The sequence below is a fragment of the Ooceraea biroi genome, chromosome 10 (assembly GCF_003672135.1).
Source record: "Ooceraea biroi isolate clonal line C1 chromosome 10, Obir_v5.4, whole genome shotgun sequence".
Lineage (NCBI taxonomy): Eukaryota > Metazoa > Arthropoda > Insecta > Hymenoptera > Formicidae > Ooceraea > Ooceraea biroi.
The window spans coordinates 4,647,159-4,666,502 of NC_039515.1; the positions used below are offsets into that span (position 1 = coordinate 4,647,159).

At 32.3% G+C, this 19,344-nt stretch overlaps 2 protein-coding genes and 1 long non-coding RNA gene across 5 annotated transcripts; 1 reads left to right on the forward strand and 2 right to left on the reverse strand.

The window, feature by feature from the left end:
* Window positions 1–1,111: 1,111 nt before the first annotated feature.
* Window positions 1,112–3,887, forward strand: LOC105278224 (ketohexokinase). 2 transcript variants are annotated; one of them, XM_011337155.3, is made up of 5 exons: window positions 1,112–1,400; window positions 1,471–1,728; window positions 2,617–2,941; window positions 3,033–3,307; window positions 3,376–3,887. In XM_011337155.3, the coding sequence occupies exons 2-5, from the start codon at window positions 1,592–1,594 to the stop codon at window positions 3,824–3,826; spliced, it is 1,188 nt and encodes a 395-aa protein (XP_011335457.2). In that variant the 5' UTR covers window positions 1,112–1,400; window positions 1,471–1,591; the 3' UTR covers window positions 3,827–3,887. The 2 variants fall into 2 exon arrangements, with proteins under 2 accessions (XP_011335457.2, XP_011335458.2); XM_011337156.3 differs by having other exon boundaries at window positions 1,567–1,728.
* Window positions 3,888–4,716: 829 nt separating this feature from the next.
* Window positions 4,717–15,868, reverse strand: LOC105278223 (short-chain dehydrogenase/reductase family 16C member 6). 2 transcript variants are annotated; one of them, XM_011337152.3, is made up of 8 exons: window positions 15,206–15,868; window positions 8,768–8,917; window positions 8,535–8,689; window positions 6,432–6,609; window positions 6,017–6,146; window positions 5,734–5,860; window positions 5,436–5,558; window positions 4,717–5,264 (listed from the first exon to the last, which is right to left on the reverse strand). In XM_011337152.3, the coding sequence occupies exons 2-8, from the start codon at window positions 8,909–8,911 to the stop codon at window positions 5,195–5,197; spliced, it is 927 nt and encodes a 308-aa protein (XP_011335454.1). In that variant the 5' UTR covers window positions 8,912–8,917; window positions 15,206–15,868; the 3' UTR covers window positions 4,717–5,194. The 2 variants fall into 2 exon arrangements, with proteins under 2 accessions (XP_011335454.1, XP_011335455.1); XM_011337153.3 differs by lacking the exon at window positions 15,206–15,868 and adding an exon at window positions 9,732–9,821 and having other exon boundaries at window positions 4,719–5,264.
* Window positions 15,869–16,828: 960 nt separating this feature from the next.
* On the reverse strand, window positions 16,829–18,674 carry LOC109610901. Its single transcript, XR_003407157.1, has 4 exons — window positions 18,007–18,674; window positions 17,513–17,659; window positions 17,266–17,351; window positions 16,829–16,896 (listed from the first exon to the last, which is right to left on the reverse strand). It is a non-coding gene; the product is annotated as an uncharacterized LOC109610901 (long non-coding RNA).
* Window positions 18,675–19,344: the final 670 nt, after the last annotated feature.

The window sequence follows — 19,344 nt, forward strand, 5'->3', positions numbered from 1 at the left end:
TTCTGTAATTAACAGTGTTTTTAAAAAGGACGGATATCAATTAATAGAGAAAGAAGTGATTTGTTCGAAAACCAACGCGAGATGGTAGCATTTGAATCGCAATGTCACGTGAATGGAATTCACGAGCATGACTGAACCGTCTCTGAACGCATTGATTGTACACATGGTGTGCTATTATCTCGGACGAATTTCGTCACGTTCTGCGCAGCACCAAGTTGTCGCCATTTTGCAAATAGCAACCAATAGCAACGCGATAATAAATGTAAACGAAAGTGTCAAGACACAGGTTATGCACTGTTTCAGAGTCTCACACATCGCACAATGCCGTCGTGTTCGTTTAACAAGTGTAAAAACACGTCACGAAATAATAAACATGTTAGGTATTTTTCATTTCCAAAAAATGAAGAAATGATTGCGCAGTAGAAAAGACTGCAAAGAAAATGTCAATGCGAAGAACGGTATGTACATATGCAATATTGAAAGGTGGTAAATGGAATTTAACAAATTAAATATAATAGAATATAATAAAATACATTATTTAAAATTTCTTTATCTAGCTCGGGTTTGTTCTCAACATTTTAAGACTCGCAATATAAAGATCGGTCATTTTTACGTGAGATACTACCTATACAGGGTGTCCCAGACCTACCGTATCACCGGTTAATGGTAGATTCCTGAGGTGATTCTGAGACGAATATTCCTCTTGCAAAATGTCGAGGGTGACGTAGTTTCGGCGCTACGAGGGGTTGTAGTTATCCTATCCTTGTGTAGAATTTTCCCGCGTTCAGTGACGGTGGGTCGAAGGGGTCCCGCGCATCGCGCACACTTCAATTTGATCTTAATTTTTCGCGGCTGTTCAAATTGAAGTATGAGCGATGCGCGAGACCCTTCGACCCACCGTCACTGAACGCGGGAAAATTCTACACAAGGATAGGATAACTACAACCCATCGTAGCGCCGAAACTACGCCACCCTCGACATTTTGTAAGAGGAACATTCGTCTCAGAATCACCTCGGGAATCTACCATTAACCGGTGATACGGTAGGTCTGGGACACCCTGTATTTTATTTAAAAAAATATATTTACCATAAGTACGCACAAAAGATCTTTTATTTAATCCTTTTCTTATCCGAATCTTTTTTTTAATTCACTTAAATTATTCAAGATGGCGGACTCTTGTCACGCTCTCTTATTGGTCAGTAGAAATGTCTGCGCAGTAGCACACCTTGTTACTTCCACCATGATTGTACATGAGGAACTCGTGCTCTTCATGAAGGACGCCATGATGGATTGCAAGATTCTAACCTCTTTACTTTATCTTCCAGCAAAATATCGCAGGGTAGAGAGAGAGAACATCTGCGTTCTGTTTGATGCCAACATGACATTACTCCGCTAATAAGTACGGTTTGCCTATATACGTATAATTACACTGTTGGCTACATTGTCAACGGAGATTAATTCTTGCTTAGTTCAGGGTTCAGCTCGTCCTCAAGTATTCGAATTGCGTGCTTACTGAATTAAAATGAGGAAGGCACTGTTTTAAAACACATGAATATTTATTAAAGAAAAACGAAGAGGAACATCAATGACATGATGTCCGGCTCCGAGCAGGTCACCGGTGATTCCTCGGTAGAGCCAGATGTTCGAAAAATTCTCTGTGTCGGACGCGTTTGCCTCGACATCGTCTACACGTGCACACATTTTCCATCAGAGGATTCCACTCTAAGGTAAGTATATGCGCGCATCACCATCTGCCATTCGCTTCCGCGAGATAAAAAACAGATTTATTACACAAGCAAAAAAACTTGGTATAGAAAAACAACTCGTCATTAAATTGTTTTTTTCTCTCTTCTTTATGCATATGTAAATCCGGATTCCTAAAGTCTGCTGAAGGAATGTATTTTAGAATGCATATTAAAACGATTTATATTTTTCTTGATTTTATTAACATTTTTGCGACAATCTTAATAAAATCTGTAACTTATTGGTTTTAATAGTTATTATGTCTTGTATTTACTGTCACAGTACATAATATTTTCTATATACTTAATTCTGCATATTATACAAAGTTCGTAAAACGCGGAAAAAAGTGTTCAAAGTTTGGCTGCAATTTGAATCGAATTTGGAATTTTGAATGAAATTTAAGATACGTGAAAACTTAATACTTGAAATTATTTATTTCGGCTGAGAAGAAGAAAGAATAGAATGTAACAATTAAAATCAATAAAAATGGATCGATTTTTGAAGTATTGATAGTATAGCTGTATTCATAGCTGTTAAGTAACTCCGTTGAATTTTGCTTATTATCAGACCTTACAATTAGCATTACGTGCTCATAAATATATTTCCGTAATTTTTAGCACATAGATGTTATTCATATATTACAAATTATATACAATTACATATTACAAGTACAATTATGCGTAATTACGTATCATAACAAAAAAAACAAGAATAGAAAACTATAGCTTTATTTGAGATCAGACATCCATGTATCAGACATTTTCAAACTTTATTTCTAATAAAACTTTGTTGCTTTAAGGTAGAATTTATTAAAAAATAGAAAATTTCCTAATGTCTAATTTTAACTTCATATTATACACGTATAATTCCAGATCTGTTGACTACAGATGGCAAAGGGGAGGCAATGCATCTAATACTTGTACTGTATTATCATTATTAAGTCAACCTTGTGAGCTCTTGGCTTGTTTGAGCGCGGAAGAACACATTAGTTTTCTACAAAATGACCTGCGCAAATATAAAATTGACTGTTCCCACTGCCCAGTGATAGAAGGCATTGGCTGCCCTATTGCAACCATTCTGTTGAGTTTAAGTACTGGAACTCGTACAATTGTATATCACAATCAAAATTTACCAGATTTAACGTTTAAAGATTTCGAACAACTTAACTTGGAGGAATATAGCTGGATTCACTTTGAAGTACGTCTGTACAAACTTGGCAAATTAGTGTAGAGTGAAACAATGATTTCGTATCGTAAATTTTTTATATTAAATCATTGCCCGTTCTTAGGGAAGAAACGTCGACAAAGTATTACTTATGATACAGCGTATAGAAGATTATAATGATTCATTGAGAGGAGCAGAGAGTGATATGCATGATGAGAGTGCGAAAAATCGTGTGCCAATTACCATTAGCGCCGAATTAGAAAGTCCTAGGTCAGAAAGGTTGTTAGATCTACTGCCATACGTTGATGTAGCGTTTGTAGCAAAAGATTTTGCCAAGAACCAGGGTCTCAATAGCATGAACGAAGTAATGCAGACCATCGGCCAAGATGGCAAGTCCAGGTAAAAAAAAAAATTTCTTGATATATAAAATGTATTAGTATAAATTGATTATTATAGTTTCTTTTCAGAGGAACTCTTATTTGTGCCTGGAGTGAAGAAGGTGCAATTGCACGTACTGCATGTGGTGCAATAGTAAGATCTCCAGCTTATCCACCGCAGAAGGTGATCGATACTTTAGGGGCAGGTGATACCTTCAATGCAGCTGTTTTATATTACTTAAACAAAATTAAAGCAGAATTTACGTACAAATGTAAACAAGAGGTAACATGTGCGAGTGACTATAATCAAGCAAAGGATAGATCTTTTGACCAAGACATTACAGTTAGAGGAGATATTGAGCAAAATGCCAGAATAAAATCTACAAAATACAATCGACAAGATTTTATTGATAAAACGAGTTTGCAAAGAGCTATCAAATTTGCATGCTGCATTGCTGGTGCAAAAGTTGGATTGCGTGGTTACGATTGTCTCGATAAAATTTCTAGTGATATTTTGCAACAGGACTTTTTAATACATTAGCAAAAACATGGTTTATATGTTTAGTTTATTCTACAGGGTGTCCCGGGTTTTAATCGACAAACTGCGGGAGCATATTCTACTAGTGGAAATAAGAAAAAATTCTTATATCGAGTTTGCTTAGAAATGCTTTATTACAAAGTTATAAACCAATATTGAAAAGAAATATGAGATAAGTAACAACGGATTTTTTCACAAAAATAAAAATTATCTACGCAATGATTTAGTGACGCATTTCAAAATGTTGTCCTTGCACATCGATACAAGCTAGACATCGACGTAGTACAGAATTTGTTACAGTACGACATTCCTGAAAATTTTGTTGCATCTCAGTAACTGAATTAGTAATTCGTTGCTTTAAATCTATCTGGTACTCTCCTGTTAGGAAATCTACGTTGATACTCTCGTACGGCAGCTCGTGCATTTCCGTCACAGAATCCGTACACGAAATGAATATCAGTGTATTCCTCATTTGAAAACACTTTTGGCATTCTGATAGTAATTGCTAGTTGACACGACGATTGAAATCTAACAGCTACTGTTGTGAAAGTAACAATCATACTGAATCGTTTCAACATAGTGAACATGAATACATGTGAATACACATAACATAAACATCTTCGACCTTCCAAATTCTACACTATGTTCCGTTGTTATTTATCTCATATTTCTTTTCAATATTGGTTTATAACTTTGTAATAAAGCATTTCTAAGCAAACTCGATATAAGAATTTTTTCTTATTTCCACTAGTAGAATATGCTCCCGCAGTTTGTCGGTTAAAACCCGGGACACCTTGTATATAAAACGCAGAGCAAGTTTATACAGATAAATATAACAAATTATATAAATTTTACATGTAGCAATATTTCAAAGAAGTACGTATTTTAAAATAGCTATTTATATGTATTATTTTTAATAATAAATAACGGTTATTGTTGGTTATTACATGATTTAATATTAAAGATTACTGTTTTAAACAAGTTATATATTCTATGTTATCTAATTATTATAATATATTGTATTATTTTTATTATATACATAAGTATTAAAATACATATAAGAGCTTTGCTGCAGAATTTAATTGAATGCATTTAATATAATATGATTGTGAATTATTCATTTTTGAACGAATGACAATGACTATTTTATATGAAGTAATCACTCTTTAAGCAAAGAGTAATTACTTTAACAAATTTCAGTTTAACTTTGGATTGTATTTCTCAGTTATGTCTAACATCTTTAATATTTTTGACTGAATTTTTTATAAGCATTTAAGGAGAAAAAATGCAAGTACGCAAAACTGAGGTTGATGGTTTTTGCAAACCTTTGAGTATTTCCTGCAATGTAATTGTACAAGTGTTGTGTACTGATTAACTATCTGGCTCGAGACCAGAATTTAAAAAATCCTTTAAATAAGTCAGTCCATTTACAGGTAAAATTCTAAAATCAAATAAATAATATTAAATCGAAATAATTACGAAAATATGTACGATGCATGATACGCTGAGTGTTACACAAAATATGAATAAATTTTTTTTAGAAATTGTATATAAACTTATAATTTTGGATGAACCTATAGAGATTTAACAAAATGCATTGTTATTTATTTACCTTCCGAATTCAGCCACAGATAACCAATACCATGGTATAGCTTTCTCAACAATGTCTTGCCGCTGCCCTTTGATTATTTCTGCAGCTACACGTTTCGGTGATGCTAATGACGTGAATGGTATTCTAGAAGAAAGATAAAATATTTATTGTCTTCTGTTTATCTCATTAAAATCAACTCTTATATTTATGTTTATTATTGTGCTCGTTCGTTGCATTAATTTGTCGCGTCCGAGCGTGCTCCACTCGACGCGCACACTAGCACTCCAACCCGGATATAATAATATTATTATAAACTTACTCCACATTTACTTTTGGATTTTTACAAAGTCCCGTATCTACCATATAAGGAAAAATGGTAGTGAATTTGATTAAAGATTTGTTGTCACTACTTAGACGTAATTCGTCATTAAGCGCTTCCATTAAACCTATGGAATATTTGCGTGAGTATTTAAAGAAACAACGTTTCTCTCAAATTAAACTATACTTCAAATCTTGAAATCTTTTTAAGTGAAGAACATGTTATGATATCTAGATATTATTAGTCATATTTATATTATATTAATTTATACGGTTGAATTTACCTCTGATAGCATATTTTGTAGCGCAATAAGGAACTATGTAAGGAACTCCAGAAAGTCCTGCTATTGACGAGAGCGCGACGATATGACCATGATTTTTTTCAATCATGCTAGGTAGATACGCTTGCAACATCTGCAAGTATTTGAATTGATTGAATATTTTACATAAGCGCATAGCATATACTACTTTATATATCAATTACTTATACACAGTTTTACATGTTTTACGTTTTACATTATTTACATTGTTAATAATTCCTGAATAGTAATTAAGTCAGAATTTATATAAAGTTAATGCGTGTTACTACTATTCGTTTAAGAGAAAAAAAGATTCAGTTAAGATATTATTGTTTTGTCAGATTTATTAGATTTGTCAAAACAAAAAATTTATTCAATATACATTACGATTTTAACTTACCCAAATGTGAGCCATTATATTGATTTCAAATGTTCGTTTGATTTGATCGACTGTTTGATCTAAAAATCTATGGCAAGGCATTATGCCAGCATTGTTAATTAAAATAGTAACGTCTCCGACTTCTGCCTTAATTTTTTTAGCTACTTCAAAGACATTTTCTCTGTTGGACACATCGCATCTGAAAGGATAATCAGATTTCAATCAAAGTAAATATTAATTCTAGATATATAGATATACAGGGTGTCCCGGGTTTTAACCGACAAACTGCGGGAGTATATTCTACTAGTGGAAATAAGAAAAAATTCTTATATCGAGTTTGCTTAGAAATGCTTTATTACAAAGTTATAAACCAATATTGAAAAGAAATATGAGATAAGTAACAACGGAACATAGTGTAGAATTTGGAAGGTCGAAGATGTTTATGTTATGTGCCCATTTGCAATTACGTAATTTGGGTTCATTTCGACCTTTGAATGAATATGATGATGTTCGTTCAGCTCTAAGACACCGACGACGCTCGGAAAGAATCTTAAATCTTCGCCAAAACAGCTGGATACAGTTAGACGGTTGTCCATCGCACTATGCTAGACAAGTTAGAAACTGGTTAGATGAACATTACGCTCATAGGTGGATTGGTCGAGGAGGACCGGTTTTCTGGCCTTCAAGATCGCCCGATTTAACGCCTCTTGATTTTTATTTATGGGGAACTTTAAAAAATAAAGTTTACAATACAGAAGTAATCTCGCTTGAAGATTTAAAGTAACGAATTACTAATTCAGTTACTGATATGCAACAAAATTTTCAGGAACGTCGTACTGTAACAAATTCTGTACTACGTCGATGTCTAGCTTGTATCGATGTGCAAGGACAACATTTTGAAATGCGTCACTAAATCATTGCGTAGATAATTTTTATTTTTGTGAAAAAATCCGTTGTTACTTATCTCATATTTCTTTTCAATATTGGTTTATAACTTTGTAATAAAGCATTTCTAAGCAAACTCGATATAAGAATTTTTTCTTATTTCCACTAGTAGAATATGCTCCCGCAGTTTGTCGGTTAAAACCTGGGACACCCTGTATGGATGTTTTGCAATATTCACAGTTTTACGTATTCACACAGGTAAGATGTTTTTAATTAATTTTTAAAAATATTATCAAAATATTAGTTATATGATATTATGCATGCTATGACCTCACTAAAATGATGCAGGTATTTAACGCGCGCGATTATATAAGGATTCACTATGTATGGTCCACTTACCATAGTGAAGGACCAGCATTACGCAAGTACAATTGCAATTTTTTAAGAATTTATTTCTCTAAAGACAAAGGAAATCTATGTTATGAATAACAAAAATAAAAAGGTTTAGTGGTTTATGAGTGGGTTTAGTGGCCGGTTTTCCAATCACATTACGGCAACCATGTTAAATATGGAATAATGTTAGGTATGATGTAACATTTATATGTTCGTTTACATAAAAGTATATCAACAATAATGTTTGTAATATAAAACGGCTATTATCCATTTCGCTAAATGTTTCATTGTCATATATGTATACAGGACGCCGCAAAACCATCAGCAGTAATTTCAAGGACAGATTCTATGGAACATTGTAAGATAAAAATTCTAATATGAAAATGTTAAGGCTATAATAATTTTTGAAATGGGACACAGTTAAAGCTCATTAATTATAGGACTAAAGTATTATGCGTTCAGATATGTCGAAATGTCGTGCAGCATATATTTGATTATTTTTAATTTTAGATTATGCATATCTAAGTATGCAATGTTGAAATGACGTGTTACATATAAGAAGGAATATATAATATAGAAAAAGAATACACATAAGAAGGAATCATTTCTTTATAAAGAAATTCTTATTAATGCGCATATTTCTACGATAATTTCAATATTATCAAAAAAACTTTGAATCATTTTCTAATTAAAAGTATATACCGATATTTTTTATTTTCGTATTAGCTAGAGAATTTTTATCTTGGAATGTTCCATAGAATCATAAAATGATCAGTAATTCCAGTTTTGAGACAATCTGTATATTTGAAAAAAATATTAGAGCAAATATATGTTAAAGCAACTCACGTGTATGCATAAATCGGACTTTTTACTGTTTTCTTGATCTCATGCATTGTGTTCTCGTTAGTTTTTTCATTCACATCTAAACATACGACTGTTGCATTCAAATTTGCATATTGAATCGCCAGTTCCTTTCCTATGCCATGTCCTGCACCTGTTACCTATCAAAATGTGCAATATTAAGTAAAACATATTCGATTGGTAATAAAACTTAAATGTACCATATATTTCGTACGTACCAGAACAATTTCATCGGACACGCTTTTTTCTTTTCGATTGATAAAAATATTATAATACACGCTCTCACATATATAATAGAGAATTTGCAAAGCAAATTGTAATATCTTTACTAGGAAATGTAAGTGGTTATATGTTTCAGCCATGGCGAACTGAAAAAAATTAATAACTTTAGCACCAAACTGTCATGGAACGCGGTATCTATCCAGAAGCCATCAGTACTGACGTAATTAATAATTTTCCTAATGGATTTCTATTTCTTATATACAGAGTGGCCCACATAACTCTTAACAGCTGAATATTTCGGAAACTATTTGTCAAATCAAAAAGTTGTTCATGAGAAAGTTTTATGTATTCGAGGGGCCTTCCTAACTACATAAATATGAAGTTACCTCCTGCCCTCCTTTAAGGGTGGCAGGGAATAACTTCACAATTTCAAACGGGACCTCCTATAAAATGTTAGATGGTTGGGTTCTACGGGTAAAAACAAGTAAATTTTGTTAAAAACATGTTTTTGTCAGATGTTTCTGTTAAAAGATATGACGGTGTAAAGTTTCGAAGCTACAGGAAACGTGAGCGTCGCGTATCCTTGTCTTTCGTCGGTGATTCAAACATAAACATAAACATTCATACATTCATTGAGGTCAATTTAACTATTCATGAAAATCTTGTCAGTTGTAAGTTACTATTCAAACAGTTAGCACCGTGAAAATCATAGCTATCACTATGTTTGATACGGAAGTGAATATGTTATTAGTGTTAGGTGAATGCCAAAAGAATTATCGGCGTGTAGCAGTAATGTGTTTTGAACGTTATGGGATTAAAAAATCGCACGTGTCATTTTTTAATTTAGAAAAGCGGCTTCGTGAACATGGTAAATTGCGTACAACTCACAATAAACGTAAAAGTATTACTAATGAGAGGAACAGTGCTGATGTTCTTGGTGCAATTACATTAAATCCTCACCTTAGTCAACGTGAACTTGCCAGAGCATCGGATATCAGTCGTTCTTCAATTCAACGAATTTTGAAAGAGAATAGATATCATCCATACCACTTAATTCCATCACAAGAACTTTTGGTGACAGACTACGAACGCCGCATAACATTTTGTGAATGGATACATGATGCTATGGAAAATAATGACTTTCTGTACAAAATACTTTTTTCCGACGAGGCTACTTTTATGAATTCAGGGCATGTGAATAGACATAATGTGCATTATTGGGCCGTTGAAAATCCTCATTGGATGCGATCAATTCCATTCCAACATCGGTGGTCTTTAAATGTTTGGTGCGGAATAATAGGAGACCTTGTGATTGGACCATATTTGTTTGAAGAAACTGTAACGAGTAATAGTTATTGTAACTTATTACAAAACCATTTACCTGCGCTTTTGGAAAATGTGCCACTACACATCAGAAGGAAAATGTGGTTTCAGCAAGACGGCGCTCCGCCACATTTTGCAAACATCACCAAACAGTTGTTACACGAAAAATTTGGAGACAAGTGGGTAGGTCGTGGTGGACCTGTTCAATGGCCTCCTCGATCTCCCGATCTGACACCATTAGACTTCTTTTTGTGGGGATATGTGAAGGAGAAAGTTATGTTTGAACCGCCAACGACGAAAGAGAATATGAAGCAAAGGATACGCGACGCTTGCGCTTCAGTGACTTCCGAAATGTTAAAAAATGTTAGGAGTAATTTGTTGCTTCAAATAAATACATGTTTACAAGTCCATGGCGGACATTTTGAACATTTAATAAATTGAATAAATAAACAAACAGTGTGTTGTGATTTTGATTTCGTGTAGCTTCGAAACTTTACACCGTCATATCTTTTGACAGAAACATCTGACAAAAAAATGTTTTTAATAAATTTTACTTGTTTTTATCCGTAGAACCCAACCATCTAACATTTTATAGGGGGTTCCGTTTGAAATTATGAAGTTAGAAAGGCCCCTCGAATACATAAAACTTTCTTATGAACAACTTTTTGATTTGACAAATAGTTTCCGAAATATTCAGCTGTTAAGAGTTATGTGGGCCACCCTGTATATTATAGTAATGTTTTTGTCAACCCAACTGACAATTTTATTGTTAATCCGTACACGACGTTTCGACCAGTGGTTTTGGTCCTTTTCAAGTGAAACAAAGTTGTCTTTTCCTATAAATAACCATTAAATAATAACAAATGCCGCTTTAATATTACAGTCACTAAAATTCATAATAAACGCACTTACTGCCAGAAAAAGACACTAACGAAATGACATAGCGTACATGTAGAGAACACGTCAGCAAGTGATGGAGATCAGCAAATAACTGAAGTCAAAGGAACAAAGCTAGATGTTTTTCAAAACAGTGTTGTAAATAGATTACCATCTAGGTATCCATCTAGGTAGGTTTTTGGTATCTTTTTGTAAATTGATTGCTTCTACATCACGATTGATAAATATCATCTCCGCAATTTCTCTTTTACGCAGGTGTTTTTCGTAATGAAGAACATTGATCTCTGATCAATCAAAATTATGTATATTAAATGCTCTATGTTTGCTGACCTGAATTTTAGTGGCTGTAATATTAAAGCGGCATTTGTTATTATTTAATGGTTATTTGTAGGAAAAGACAACTTTGTATTTCACTTGAAAAGGACCAAAACCACTGGTCGAAACGTCGTACGGATTAACAATAAAATTGGATTAACAATAAAGTTGGGTTGACAAAAACATTACTATAGTTGATGTATTCTGGCGGACCAAACTTAATCATCTATTTGGATTATATATACTAGTTGATAAATTAGAGGTCCAAATTTTATAAATTGATCTATCAACATTTAGACTGCCTAGTCAATTTCAGTCTGTGCCCATGGCAATGTTAATGTTTTGTTTCTTATATTAATTTATATTATACAAATAATATTTTCTTTTATTTTTATTCAATACATTTTTACAACTAGCTAATAAAATTATTTCTATTTAAATTATTAAAACTATTTAAATTATTAAATTATTAAACTCGGTCATCCATATAATGGATGGCAGAATTTTCGTTAAAATTTACGCATCATCTATATACACTTACTCCCAAAAAAAGCGATACACTAAAATTTGTGTGTGCATCACAAGGATGAGGACCCCGTGGTTCGTCAGTTCCACAGTAATTTAAGACTCCAAACCCTCCTTGTGGTGTGTGTGTGCGCGCGCGCACACACACACCACAAGGAGGGTTTGGAGTCTTAAATTACTGTGGAACTGACGAACCACGGGGTCCTCATCCTTGTGACACCCCCCCCCCCTACATACACCTACACCCACACACCTACATACACCTACACCCACACACGCACACACCACATAAGAAAGATTTGGAATATAAAGAATAATGAACGCAGCAGTTGGAATTATAAAAGAACTAAACGAACCGCAGGGTTTTCTAATTCCTTAGGCCTTGCTGAATCGACGATATTGCAAATTCGAAATTGAATATCTCGGTACCTAACTATCCTAGCACAAAATTTCAAAAACGGTTTTAAAGCTTTGAAACCCTACTTTTCGCAATTTAAATCGAAATTGTGCACGACGAGTTTTTTAAAATGGCGGAAAGGGAGAGCATGCGAAATTGATAAATGAAGATTCGAGTTTGCGATGGCACATGGTGTAAAGTAGGTATTGCAGCCCAATGGGACTAAATGCATATAAAAGTATAGAGTTTTATTTTTAAAACGCTTTTTTACAAAGCTCGATGCGATCATTTTTTGTTGAGATACTCCAAATTTACTTAACAGAGTGTTTTCTTTTTTAAAGTTGCACAACTCAGCGAAAAATGATCGCATCGAGCTCGGTAAAAAGCATTTTAAAGATAACACTCTATATTTTCATTTGCATTTGGTCCCATTAGGCTGCGATATCTAATTCACGCCATGCACCGTGACAAACTCGGATTTTCGGTTATCACTTTTGCATTCTCTCATTTTGTCATCCGCCATTTTGAATAAAATGGCCGACCATAATTGCTATTCAAATATTCTTAAAGTGGATACTTGAAGCTTCATTTTGCATTTTTGAACATATTTTTATCTTCATTATTTACCAAGTTATGATCATTTGAAGGTTGGTAAATTTTTCCCTAAATTTTAGTGTACTACTTTTTTTGGGAGTGAGTGTATATTATATAACTGACATGACTGTCTAACAAGGAGGTAGCAAGAATTGTGAAATACCAAATTGAATGGCCATGAGCCATATCATTTGAAGAAGGAAGTTGGATATAGTGTAAAACGGTTTGAGTGCTTTCGTTTACGAGAAATTTGCAAATATAGGAATATTCACTTATAGCTCTATGATAAGAGTTCGATAACTTAGCTCTCACTCGGTGTGAAGCGCGGTGGCTGAGCAGCTAAGGCGCGCGCGTTACGTTTTGTTATTTCCGTCCGAGAAGTGTCAAGTTTTTTTTAAATTTTTTAATATTTTTTAATAGTTTTACAATTGTTAATAGTTTTTTATAATTTTTGTATAATATTAAACATATTTTACAATTTAAGTAATGTTATTATTGTTTGTAGCAAAAATCATGCACACATATAAATTATAATTGTTTCTATCTAAGAAAAAATACCAAGAATTTGCTAACTTTAAGCTTTCACGGCTATTATTTACGTCAGTTCTGATGAAACAAGAATTCACGTTTGTTTAATTATTATAAAATTCAGTCATTGCCGTACAATACTGTGGACGAAAATTACCATAAAAACATTTAAAACACAAGTAGGTCGCATTTCACTTTTTCACTTTACATGTGTCAAAGAGAACGGAAACTTTCTTGCTGCTCACTATTCGAAAAAATACTGGTCCACAATCCACTATTTGTATACCTGTACCATATAGATATATCACAACGTTAAAGGCCATTGCACAATAGGCGATAGCGATAGTACAGCAATAGAAACAGAGAATTCCAACACTAGAAAATGCATGTCAATGCAGAATGGAAAACAGAACAGGCAATAGCGACAAAATTTCCGACTTTCGTCTATCGCTATCGCCTATTGTGCAAGGACCTTAACAGTTTTTTGAAGTTGTGGCGCGATATGTACACAGACAGACTGATACCTGTTCTAGAATGTATTCTTACGAAGGAACAAAAACTTCATTTTACTCGTGTCTCATGCCACAAAATTCGACATAATATATAAAGAGAAATACTCCCATTTTACATAGAATTTCACTGGTTATTTCCAATGTTTATACTTTAAGTTTAGTGCACAACATTGTATGGCAATGCCTGATTATAATTTACTAACAATTAAACAAACGTAAATTCTTGTTATTTTTTATTATATAGAAACGATTATATTTTATATATGTGCATGATTTTTGTTACAAAGAATAATAAAAATTATTTAAATTGTAAAATATAGTGGTTTAACATTATACAAAAATTATGAAAAACTATAAACAATTGTAAAACTATTAAAAAATATTTTTAAAAAATAAAAAAAACTTGAAAAACTACTGCGAGGACTCGAACGCTCCTCGGAGATGACAAAACATAATGCACGCCTTAGCTACTCAGTCACCACGCTTTACACGATTCAAGGCTATTATCGAACTTACAGAGCTATGAATATTCCTATACTTAATTGCAAATTTCTCGTAAACGAAAGCCCATGCACTCAAACCCTTTTACACTTTTGCTATATTCAACCTCCTCCTTCGAATGATACATGACTCATTCAATTTGGTATTTTGTAATTCTTGCTATCTCCTTGTAAGTGATAAAAAAAATTTTAGTAAAAACATATATATGCTTGAAAACTGTGCAAAATATAAATTTTATTAAAACTTTAATCATTTAAGCAATTATTTGGGTCTATATACAAAAATTAATATCATTTTAATAATTGCACAACAATCTGTACGTATAATATAGCATTTATTATTGAACACACATGCATATGTATAGTTACGTTTTAACCGTTTTAAGAGAGAATACCGTACGTTAACTTTATAAGAAAAATTTTAGGTGGAAATGCAACGTGTATACTTTCCATATGTTATATTTTTTATCACATTTTCAAAAGTATTTTGTAATGTGCATCTGAGAGAAATATATATTGTATAATATTTCATGTTTCAGATATATTTTGAATGAGATATATATAGGTTGCATTTCAGTTGATGCTGCAAAACACTTTCTTCTCATCTTTTTATTTGAAAGAAGAAAAAGGATAGAAAGTGTTCTAAAGCAAAAACGTCAACTGGATCGTAGCCATAGTATGCTCTCATCTACGCACATAACATGTGTAAGTTTATTAATTTCACAAAGAAATAGTTTACGTGTACGACTTGATCTTTCTTCCAAATGATTTTTTCACTAAGCCACTGTTGTTTATAGATTTACAGAACTTTTTTTTATTATTCAAACACGATAGGAAACTCACCGTATGTCTTCGCAACAATGTAACCAAGTATTGACGATCACGAATATAGTTCACGTGCCTGATTATAGTGTCGGATGTAATCGATCGAATACTTGAAGGTCAACAATTATATCCACGTTCTTTTCCTTTTATATATCTGCGTCCTTCCTTTTAGTGTAATAAAGTTTGCTAACTTTCGAAAATAGAATCTCGTAGCAGGAAACAGCGATGTTTCCTGGTTGATATCCAAGAAGAGACTGCTGATGTGGAGGTATTGCATGACTCACATATGTACTATAATACATAAGCAGGTTCGCAGATTATCGAGTCGCAATCTTGGATATATAAAAAACACTTTTAGGTATGATGTGTAAATACGCCAGAAATTAGCATAACTGTATCTATGATATAATTATGCACATGTTATCCAATGTAAATATATTCAGCAAACTACCGACGCGACGATTCCTTTTTTAACTTATATACATATATTTTACATATGTTATTTTTATCATTCAACGATTTCATTAATATTGTTTTGCCAAATCCGATAAATATCAGCGCTGGATCAGGTTTGTCAAAATAATGGAACTTATTTTTACTTATTTTATTTATTAGATGAACGTAGTTCCTCGTTCAGCCTCCATATGTGCTATTATATACATGTAAAATAATTACGTATTTAAATGATTTTAAACAACTATAAAATGATTATAAAACAAAAATAAATAAAAAAAACGCCGAGACAATATATAAATCAGTATTGCACACATATTGTACATACGTGCGATTGTATTTATTAGTTCTCACTTCTTATAAAATATTTGCACGTTACATAAAATTTTGCAAGCAATTAACGTAAGCTGAGTGAAAAGAGAAAGTTATCTAAACACATCAAATTCTTGTGTAACATATCCTAAAAGGTTATGTTACACAATGAAAAGAATATAACACTTTCTATTTTTTTTAAACCTATAATCCTGATACTCCAATTTTTAATATTTCATTTGTTGGAGACAAATATTTGATAGATAACAGAATAACAGAATAAACAAATTTTTACTCACTCTTTACGCGTCTTTATTAATAACATCATACTCAATTAAATATTTAAAAAATATTCTTATTTACTATATAATCGAAGATTAATATATAAATATGTAATATATCAAATGTACAATTATTTTCCATTCATATACATAATCGATTTTGCTTGAATAATTATATTTCCAAATAAAGTTACACAATTGTAAAAACGGTATAAATAAATTCACCAATCTTCTTAATTTGATAACAAACTGTAACAATTTAGATAGGATTTGTTTTGGATATTTTGCGTACTTTTTATTCTTCGAAGGCTGTACTGTTAAAGTTACGACGTATTGTCGGGTAGATATTTACAATAAAATAATTGTCATAGGACTTGCAGAAATGAAATAATTGTTACTTCCCTAGCATATGAATAAATATCTATATGATAAATATAGATAGAAAAATAGATTTCTTATAGATAATCTTACAGGTAATTGTAGATTCACTTTCCCTTTTTCTTGATTTACATCGCTTCATTTGTAATGGTCTTTTTTGTATTCTTGATTTGCCAACAGATCAGTATCATATAATCTATTATGCTCTCATTACATATTTTTTATGTTTCGATGTTGAGACAGATAAAGTCTATTATACATTGTAATACTTTAGCGGGTACGAATCTGCAAGAAAAACATTATCCGTTAGCGATGTTTATCACACATACACACATACATATACACAGATCAGTTCTACATCTATTATGTATATTCATATATTAGAAAAATAGCCGTTACTCTATTCTTCTTATATATCCACGTTTTATAAAAATGTCTATGGAGAACATGGATAAATAGAAATAAAATAATGGTTGCCTCTCGAGTGTATGAATTGATTAGAATTTATTAAATATTAGATTAGAAAAAATATAGAACCGATTTCATTTGTAATTGATATCGCGCATGATTTGTTGACATATCATGCACAATGATTAAATTTATTCAACGACGACTTTACATATCTAAGCAAGTATAACCAATGCGAAGGTATACCTTTATATCTTGCATTTTGTTTCTGCGCATCGATTATTAGTGATGCTGCTTTCTTCGATGAAAGAATACTCGATTTTACAAAAACGCTATTCACAAATAAAATTTAATTGTTTTACCATTAATGACTATTATAAACATTCATCAATTCAATAAATCAATTTGTTAAATTAAATCACATTATAATGGTATATATTATAATGGTTGCTATCGCAAAACATTTAATGACACTACATTATCACAAGCTTACCTCATTCTTATTTGTTTAACAAGTCCCTGATTTGATTGTAAATATTGTGATAGAAGAAAATGTTAATTCCTTTAGGGCCGATTTTTCCAACTTCTTGGTAAGTTTTACCCGACAGGTAGCATACCTTTGTCTCTTTTCAGATAAGTCCTAAAAAAGAGATAAAGATATAGTACCTGTCGGGTAAAACTTACCAAGAAGTTGGAACAATCGGCCCTTAGAGATGAATTTGCCTACTACTTTAAGAAGTGGACTAATTATACATATCTCATTATTAATTATATTAATATTTATATTATTAGTAACGAAAACAATTTTCCTGTGACAAAGAGCGTGTTTTATAATTTTGTATGAATAATCTTCCAATCAAAGTAATGTAAAGTTGTTAAAATAAACTTATTCAAAAACAAATTTAAATTAGGGAACATATTTATATTTAGAATGTTTATTTGTTGCATAGTACTGATTTATATTATTGTAAAATTCGCTTTACTTACCACATTCTGTTTGTCTATGATTTCTCCTGATTGTCCGTGGATCTCCATGTTTTCTCGCGTTTGTATCAGCGAAGAAGTAATATATGAGAAAAATTATTTCTGTTTAATGATACATTATAGTGGAAAATCCTTTTTGGAAATTAACCGTTTGAATATCACGGATCATTGAAAAAATTTTATCGAAAAATGCCACGCAGTGCGATCGCGCTTGTTTCGATTTATGCTGACAATGAAAAATACCAAGTGGCGTGATCGCGTCTCACATTCGTAGCTCACATGCAGTGGTACTTTTTATAAAATTTGAACAGCGCGATCGCACTCAAATGGTTAAGCAGATTTTTATTGTGTACGATGAATATACCCAGTGAACAGGAAATGTGCAAGATGCCTGCAAAAAGATAGGGAGATGACGATAAAAAATTGTGCAAAATGTCCCATGCCGTGATGCAGATCGTGACGGTGTTCTTTCCTCTAATTGGTCGGCTGTCATGTGACATGCGCCATGTTAATACCGCGTTATTCAAATGTCGTATTTATCTGAAGGTGAAATGAGAACGTTATGTCAATTGCCCATTATAGAAAAAGGTCAAGTTAAATTAATTGCGGAATCATTATTAATGTAAACGCAAGAGAACAAATAAAATACACGTAATAGGAGAGGTTAATATAAAGAAAGCAATATATATATATATATATATATATATATATATACAGTTATTTATCCGATTATACAGGGTGGGGCAATAACTATTACCACCTTAAATATCTTCTAATTTATAAGGTCCAGAGGAAAATTTATGTAATCAAAATTATACGGTACGAAGGGGGCTAACATATGGCGATAATAATTTTTGTCCTGGTGGAGGCGCTTCGAAGATATCAAGGTCACCTTCATTTTTTTTAATAGGTTCGGTATGGTTTTTTCCATAATTTTATAGAGGAGCTTAAAACAAGTACGGAACTCATGACACAAAATTATTGAACAAGATTAAATGTAAATGAAAACGATAAAAAATACATTTTTATATTAAATGAAATTTACGTTTAAAAGATGTACAAAATGACGCTTTATTAGTATGTTTTGTCGGAATGTTTTGATTTTGACATTCCTCATAAATGAGGATCAACTTGTTCTTCAAACGGATACATCGATGAAAATAAATAGGATTTTAAATGTTCGACGCGAAGGCTGAGTGAGATTAGGATATCGGTCAGCGTATAAATTTTGCGCCCTCACTGAATTTTTTTGACATTCTCCATAAATGAGATCATTCTCCATCATGTCGACTTGTTCTTCAAATGAATACATCTTGCACGATTGACTTATCTATCGATACT